Genomic DNA, 9166 nt, shown 5'->3' with positions numbered 1-9166 from the left:
TAAAAGAAAGAGGAAAAACAATTCACACACTGCAGACACGATCGTAGCACCCCTCCCAAAAGAACTGTCTACCTAACCACTTACCTGTAATAATTCTATACTTGACAAAAAATAATTCTAATAAGTATAAATAAATAATTAAACAAATCAAGATTAAGGTGTTGTGAATTAACTGTTTTTTGTGGTCCAATGGTCCTGGGGTTCGATTCCCTCAGCCTCCACTGTCTGTGTGACTCTGAGTAAGTCACTTAATAAGATAGTGCTCCCAAGCTGATTACAAAGAAGGTCCAGAAAGATCAGTATTCCAAACAATTTAACAAATATAAATAAACGAAACATGATTCACAGCAACATAAACTGGAAAGTCATGCTACCAATAATATGGACATGAAACTTAAAATGTACACTAAAACAATGTTATTTAGTTGTGTGTGTGTGTGTGTGTGTGTGTGTGTGTGTGTGTGTGTGTGTGTGTGTGTGTGTGTGTGTGTGTATGTCTCACACACACTCACAGTCCATAACTCTCAACCTCATAGTGCAAAAAATCTGGACAAAGCCTGGCAAAATGGGAAGAAAAAGACCCACAAATAGGGGCATATTTTAAATACTGCTCTTATAAAGTTGCTAGAGTAAGAAGATTTGTTTTAACATACATTTTCTGAAGGATTTGAAGTCTGAAACTCAAATGTATACCATTATTTAGTGACTTCACTGCTCAGATCATCACAGTGATTTTCCAAAAAACTACAAAGTTTATGAGGAACTGACCAGAAATATGAGCCAAAAATCTGGAGACTCTGCGAAAATCTGAACAGTTGAGAGTTATGATCTCATACACACACGCACACACAGATGTATATATACACATATATATATATATATATATATATATACACACACATATATATATATATACACACATATATATATGTGTGTATATATATATGTATGTATATATATGTATGTATATATATATATATACATATATATATATACATACATATATATACATATATATATATATACATATATATATATATATATATATATATATATATATATATATATATATATATATATATATATATATATATATATATATATATACATATACATACACACATATACATGCACACATATATGTGTGTGTGTGTGTGTGTGTGTGTGTGTGTGTGTGTGCGCGCGTGCAGGTTTTTTTTTCATTTTTTCACCAGGAAAGTCCACCTAGGTAAGGAACCTTTTTCAGTGGATGTCCAGAGAGAAGACCTCCACAAGTTACAGATTTATCAAACAGAGTAATATTTTAAGATCTTGTCATTTTAAAGAATAAGCGTAAAGTTGTAAGTATGTTCATATAGCAATGAAAATGTGTTAACTGCACAGGTGGACTACAAGCAAGTATGTTTACAGATGTGGTAAACATGGCATAAGATAATACATGTCGCACTGTAACACAAAAGTAAATGGAGGATAGAAATAGCATGGCAAAATATTTTTCCAACTTTGGGTTAGATCAGCATAAAGTTATACAAGCATGGTATATTGATTAGCTTTGAGTTAATAAAAAATTAGGATGGTGAGAAAGTTAAGCAGATGTAAGATATTTTTTCTATGACGTTACACACTTAGAGAAAGATCCTGCTGTAATAGGTGGAGATGTTTGAGAAAGCAATAACATATTTGTCAGTGTAACCAAAAGTAGCACAGCGTTGCGGGTCCACAGAAAAGTTTTTTTATTAATACAAAGACGTGAGGTTAAGCGCTTTCATCAAGTAAATTGACTTCATCAGAACAAGTAATAGTAAAAACATTAAAGCTTAAATACCAAACAGTTTAAATTCATTGGTTCAGTACTAACCAATACTATGCTTAAAAATCCCACTTCTCATGAATAGTAAGCATTATATGTATGACCAAACAATGAATAATTAATTAGTTAGATTCAGTGTAATAAAAATTCATTTCTACGAAAAACACTTCCCTACATGGGACAATGAATTTAAACTGTTTGGTATTTAAGCTTTAATGTTTTTACTATTACTTGTTCTGATGAAGTCAATTTTCTTGATGAAAGCGCTTAACCTCACGTCTTTGTATTAATAAAACAACTTTTCTGTGGACCGGCAATGCTGTGCTACTTTTGGTTACTTGGTTTACTTCGAGCACATTGTGCACCGTTTGTGTATATTTGTCAGTGTGTATTGGGCAGTTGCAAGTACTATTTATTTCTTTCTCTTGGCTGTACCTGTGATGTAGCATGATTTGAATTTGAAGGACTTATTATTAGTAGATCAGTTCACACTGAAATGTTGGGCTAACTCTTGTAGGGATGGTTGAATAACAAATCTGAATTGTTTCTCATTTAATTCAGATGTGATTATTTGAGTCCAAAATGCCTAAATCTTGGGAAATTACTATTCAGGTTGCAAACACAAAAAACACCACCGACATAAGGCACCCCGTAACTCTGTGATTGCACAAACTCATACAGGAGGATAAAACCGAGGGAAATGCAACAGGAACCATCTCAGTCTTCACCAAATATAAGAACTTTTGGGTTGGGGGTTGGGAGGATGGCCTAATGGTTAAGGTGTTTGCCTTACAAACACAAAATTCAGGGTTTGAGTCTCACAAGGGATAATTGGCTAGGCTTAAAATGGCTCACAAGGGCAGTTAGCTTAGTACCAACCTATGAACTTCACAGGATGCAGGACATTTTTTTTAGGTTTAACATTCTGAGCAGCAAACGACAGGGCTTCCAACAAATCCATTTGTTGATAGGAGTATGCAATGCAAAATAAAACTTAGGTAGTTTTTTTTACATTTTGCATTTTAATGAATTAATATTTTCCATATTCTTTCCATGTAATCCTTCTGCTGCATTTATTTTTCTGCTTGCAATATGGTTTATCAGCAGCTGTATCCAGTCATTCATTTAAGAAATATGATGGAAATGTAGCATGGCTAACAGAAAGATCCAATGGCTAAGGTTTTAAGTAAAATGTTTGTATTAAATTGTACTACACACTTAAGACCATCCATGTCAACACGTATACATCTATGAAGACTGCAAATGTCAAAAAATGAGTTTACTAAAACAGACAGGGAAAGTGAAAGTTGGGTTAAGGTGTTACTGCTAGTTAATGAATTGCAATAGTGATAGCAGAATGTTCTGCTATCTGATGAAAAACAATTAAGCAGATAGTTTACTGAGGGAGAAACATGTCCATAGTGTATGTTGCTGGCTGTATAACATTACAGGTAATGACGAAACACATCCATAATGTATGTTGCTGGCTGTATAATGTTACAGGTTATGGTGAAACACATCCATAGTGTATGTTGCTGGCTGTATAACATTACATGTAATGACGAAACACATCCATAGTGTATGTTGCTGGCTGTATAACGTTACAGGTAAGTATGCTGCTGGCTGTATAACGTTACAGGTAATGATGAAACATGCCCATAGTGTATGTTGCTGGCTGTATAACGTTACAGGTAATGATGAAACACATCCATAGTGTATGTTGCTGGCTGTATAACGTTACAGGTAATGACGAAACACGTCCATAGTGTATGTTGCTGGCTGTATAACGTTACAGGTAATGATGAAACACGTCCATAGTGTATGCTGCTGGCTGTATAACGTTACAGGTAATGAAACATGTCCATAGTGTATGTTGCTGGCTGTATAACATTACAGGTAATCCATAGTGTATGTTGCTGGCTGTATGTGTATGCTGCTGGCTGTAATGACGAAACACGTCCATAGTGTATGCTGCTGGCTATATAACGTTACAGGTAATGACGAAACACGTCCATAGTGCATATTGCTGGCTGTATAACGTTACAGGTAATGAAACACGCCCATAGTGTATGTTGCTGGCTGTATAACGTTACAGGTAATGACTCTTCTTAGTTCAGACTGTGCAGTTTGGATGTAAAATGGGTTTTCTTGTGTCCACTCTAGTTATAGAAAGGCGCACGTTCCACAAAGCAGCAAATGAAAACATACTGCAATGTCATGTTTTCACTGCATTATAAATCTCACTAGACTATAATTATATCCAGTAGTAAGAAAACAGGATTAGTCCTGCTCTGACTAAACTTGCTTTTAGTACTCAATTATAAAAAACATTACAGTATGTTTTAATTCCACTCTTATGGTTTACTTGGCAGCTTAATATGATTCTAAGAGGAAGGAATGATGCTGGGTGATGTGAAGCAGGTGACATCAGTGAAACAGATATTTTTGAGATAATATCTTAAATGATTATCAAAGAAAGGACATGAATGTGTAAATATATCTTAACTTTTAATTGTCAAAACAGAACCAGAATTGAAAAATACTTTGGAGCTTAGTGCATTGTAAATTGTTTCTATAAACCATTTCATCCTGAATAGTCCAAATCATATATTGATATATTATGCAGTCATGAAAATGAATATCTATAACAATCATCAGTAAAAGAAAACGTGTACCAGTAAAACATGCTATTTGAAAGAAAAAAACTGCGTTGCTCTGCAAAATTTAAAAAATACAGAGCATTTATTCAATTATATGCAATTAAAATGTTATTCATTAAAGAAGATTGCTACAATGTTCCTACATAAAAAGACCCTTTTCAGTATAATTGTTATCTGTGGTCCTTCAACCCATTGTTTTACTTGTAAATATTTGTTCGTGTTGTAGTTTTACTTTGTTGTAGCTACATATCTCTATAGATAACCATCACATTCACGTTTAGATAAAATGTTCTTTATCTTCCTGAAAAATCCCACTGTCCATCCGCGCATCATATTCCAGAAACAGTAGTAGCGAAGTTCTGACATTGTCACATCATGGATTTTACCTACACGACATTCATTTCAAAAACCAAATGTCTTTGCTTTCCTTCTTTCTAAATATAGCACATTTTGTTACTCGACATGAATAGTTTTGTTCAGTTTTCTTCCACTCTGGAATACATATCTCTACACAGCCATTCTGTGACCAATTCAAAGCTAATTAAAAAAAATGTGCAGTTAGCATATCTGGATTATAAATTAACTTTCTGGTGTACAGGACAGCTTTAACACAGATTATGCACATACCATACATTTGAGACAATGTAGTGTTTGAAGACTGCAGTACTGCATTCTACCACCAAATCATATGCTGCACAGATTTCAGCTACACTTCACAGATAATGCAATTAGCAATCCCTGGATCCTATTGTGTCTACAGACAGTGCTGCTAAGAAAGCATTTATTTTCTTATTCACACCATCTCTTATTATTGGCTTCAGTCTACATAACCCCATACTACAAAAGATGCATCTATTTAATTCATTCGTTTTATATCATAACATTGTATAACCCTACTCTACCACTGGGCAGCTTCTGTTTCTTTAGGGAATGCTATAGATAATGTATACATTAGTAAACCCAGAATAATATGACAAGAGGATCAGAAGTAAATGAATGACCTTCAGCATCAGTCTGTTTGCTTCTACTATACTTAAATTAACAGGGCATTTGAGTCTGCTTGCTATTTTTGTAAACGAGTTTTGCACTTTGCAGACTGATCTAAAACAAGGAAAGGTTCATATGTTTAAATTATTATTTTAAATACATGAATGCAGCCTATTTGAAATGGTATGTACAAGTGTCACCTCGTTAATCAGAGTAAAATAGTGACATTTCTCTGTGAAAATGTTTTACCATATATAGTCGCAATAAACATTTCCAGTTATCAAACTATCTACAAAGGTGTTATTTAGGAATGTGTGCAGGTTATATGTTTACATGTTTTGTTACATTTTACCATTTACCATTGTCCTTTGCTTTTTCTCTTTGGCACAGTGAATGCGTAACAGTACATTGTATAATGCATCTTGATAACAACTGAGCAGAATCCACCCTGGCAAATACATGAGTGTGATAAGTCCCATAAAATTAAGGGGGTAGTCTGAGTAATCCCAAGAGCAGGCATTGTACTGCCGTAGCCCCAGTCCCCAGGAGAATTCCCAGGTGTAGATGAACATGATGTAAAGGGGGAGCCGTTTCCAGGTATTCCACCGCTTTTTGTAATGCAGATGGAAATACAGTTTCTCCACCACAAAACTGCAGCTGCCATACATGAAGAAGGACCACAGAGAGGTGTGGCCAGTTAAAGTCCTATCAGATTTCTCAACTAGGTTAAAAATTGAAGTGAAAAAAATCTCATCTAAAAAGCCATGCATACCGAAGAACATGAACCGGATAAAGTCAGGGAGCCCTTGGGAAGACCTCTGCAGCAGTGCCGTCTGGCTGCCTTTTCCATAGCAGTAGTATTGTAGGGTCAGAAATTTCTTGAGGAACACTTGAGAATAGTATAAGCCCAGTGCATACTGAAGGACTAAGTAAAATAAGGAAATGCTTTTAATTTGTTCGTACCAGGCTATTGCCTTTCCGACAAAAATCTGCAACCCCACGTACACGGAAGGATAAAATACAAAGTTAAAAGCAAAATTGCGCTGCTGAAAATTCCTTTTTTGTAGGTAGATTTTTTCTAACGCCAGATGGGTCACTGAGTGAATAATGCAGAGGTAAGGGGAGGAAAATCCCAGCATTTTCAGGTCGGGGGTGTGCAGGAAACGTTGAATTGACGAGACCAGGACATCCACGGTAATTCCATGCATCCCGTAGAAATACAGGCGCATCCACACCGGAAGTGCCGGAATGGCTTTACCTTGGTATTCAGCACTGGACAGCTCCCTAAAACGGACTCTCCTGGGTACACCCGGGCCAAGGCGGTGCAGAGAACAAATCCGCTGGGGGTCCCGCCGTCTGCTGGCCATGGTCACCAGATTACGGCCAGCTTGTTCCTCCGTTTCCTGAGTAAGACGAAAGGCAGGCAGTTTGTCCCTCCGGCCTGCATATTTAGTCCAAGTTGCTCGGCTAGCTGCTGTCACATGGACTGTACCTGGGTCTGTGCAGTCTGCAAATCCAGACGCAGCGTCCCACATCAGACGTCTCCTAACCAGGGTGCCACAGCTTACTCATACCTACTGCTGCAGGTTTGCTTTGCAAATTTGTGTTTCCATAAACGTCAAGACAGACAGCAATTAAACAAAACAGCCAGCCCAAGTGGCAGGTGTTGAATGAAGGCAGGTATAACGTGTGAACTGCAGTACAAACTGTGATCCAGGAAGGGCCAACGCCAGTATGGGATAGCTTTTCTTCTTTTTCCTTTATTGTTTTCTTTCAGTTTAATAGAAGAATGGAATCTGTTGTAAAATAGTTAAACTCCAGGTAGCATCTTAATATGTTTGATTGTGGAATCCATTAAAATAGTTTACAGTCAGTGAGAGTGAAATATCCATTTAATAAAGTAGTGTGCCACGTAAATGATAATAAATAATATAACAATGCTTACCAGAAAAGTATACTTAAAATAGTACGTACAGTTAACTATTTTATGTCATTGCTTAAGAAATCTACTCATCTTGGATTTTCCACATATGAGTCTGTAATGTTGGATAAATACGCTGTTGCTGTTTCTGAAAATGCATCTCTATGGCCTGCTAGCCATCTCTCATTGTTTACTTCAGAAGCAGCCATATGTTAATTTCACTGAACTCAATGCAGTAATATTTTGAAAGACTACCAGAATGAGTCACACGCTTGCCATATATCCTCTTTTTCAAAAACTATACAGCTGATAATTTATGTCAATTCAATCATTTGCATTTTCCTAACCTTACAAGTCACACATGAAATAAACAAATTCAGTACTAAGGTCACTGGCCAACTGCACATGAAATAAACAAATTCAGTACTAAAGTCACCGGCCAGCTGCACGTGAAATAAATTCAGTAGTAAAGTCACTGGTCAGCTGAGATCAGCCTGTTTATTATCTAAGCTTCTGTCTACTTGGACATGGGGAACCCTTTAGGGAAAGAAGAACTTCATCCCACATGGAAAAAGGTGCCCCTCCCTATTTACTGATCCCACTTCTACTCTACTATCAAGACATATCAAACATTAACATGCTGATTTACTAGTCGCTCACATGGGTGCACTTCCTTTTATTAAACTCAGTTATTATGCATCTCACTCAAATAACAATAATTCTATTAGTTCTTTCAAACTGCTAATGCAAAAATGCTAACTTTGGCAAAGACCTTTGGGAATATACAGTATAAGAAACCACTGCACTCATCTTTTCTGTCTCACAACTCATTAAAATGTTTAACTGCAAACTGTATATCATTTGTAAAATAGTCTTTCTGTTTGTCTCCAATATTTGGAATTATGTTCCTCTCTGAGATCTGGGCTTTAAGGCCTACAACGGGGCTAAAAGCTGGTCATCATCTAGTTTAGGATTTTTTACAATGTTGTGTAGTGCCCTGCTGTTCTGGGCCCAGCTTGAGTGAATGCGTCCACTCATCCTTGATGTGTGGCTAGAGTGGTAGTACTCTTTGGCTGAATTTGAACTGGCAAGCATACTTCTGAGCCTTCTTCCAAATCATGTTTTCATGGTAGAACATAGTTACATCCCTCCCCTGGATGCACAAGCTGACATTGTTTAGTCACTCCTATACCTGCATTTCTGTCTGTTCTGTTTTCTGTGCTCCTAAATGAACTTTATTTGGCCGGGACAAAGTAAGAGCTTTATTTTTGCCACAAACCTTACTACTTTCTGCATTTAGTTGACATTTGCCCAGCTGAATCCTGCCTCATTCAGTAGGATAAAGTATATGTTATGTGTATATCAAACTGTTGGTAAAAAAAAGTCTGTGTGAAAAGGGTTTGTACAGTACTGAGCTTAAAGATGTATCCACAGTGTACCCCACTGAAAAGAACAAACAAGTATATAAACTATTGTAATTGTGTAAACATATATGTTTTAACAGTGGGAACTGGCATATAGAAGATTAACTTGCAAAACTTCAGTAAATTAGTTGAAATTAAATTGTTTTATAACTGTGCCATAAAAGAGATATTATCTTTCAGTTTTAGTGCAGCAAAGAGACAGGATATTTAAAACTAGGAAGCTTTCTACATTGTTTTGTAAGTGTTTTGTTGTTTTATGTCTTCCTGCATTGGCAAACATCTGAGGGCTATGTATTTTTCACAGGGAGATGCTAAATGCTGGCAGTTTCTAGCAATGGGGGGGGGTTCACCTGGGATACACAAA

The 9166-nt window shown here is 36.3% G+C and overlaps 1 protein-coding gene across 1 annotated transcript; it reads right to left on the bottom strand.

Annotated features, from left to right (window-relative positions):
- Positions 1-4227: 4227 nt before the first annotated feature.
- TMEM229A (transmembrane protein 229A) lies at positions 4228-7148 on the bottom strand. Its single transcript, XM_044088755.1, has one exon. The coding sequence runs from the start codon at positions 6990-6992 to the stop codon at positions 5799-5801; it is 1194 nt and encodes a 397-aa protein (XP_043944690.1). The 5' UTR covers positions 6993-7148; the 3' UTR covers positions 4228-5798.
- Positions 7149-9166: the final 2018 nt, after the last annotated feature.

Source organism: Protopterus annectens, chromosome 11.part0 (genome assembly GCF_019279795.1).
Source record: "Protopterus annectens isolate FY-2018-M chromosome 11.part0, PAN1.0, whole genome shotgun sequence".
NCBI lineage: Eukaryota > Metazoa > Chordata > Ceratodontiformes > Protopteridae > Protopterus > Protopterus annectens.
The sequence above is the reverse complement of the archived record's forward strand: the minus strand, read 5'-3'. Positions and strand labels throughout refer to the sequence as shown.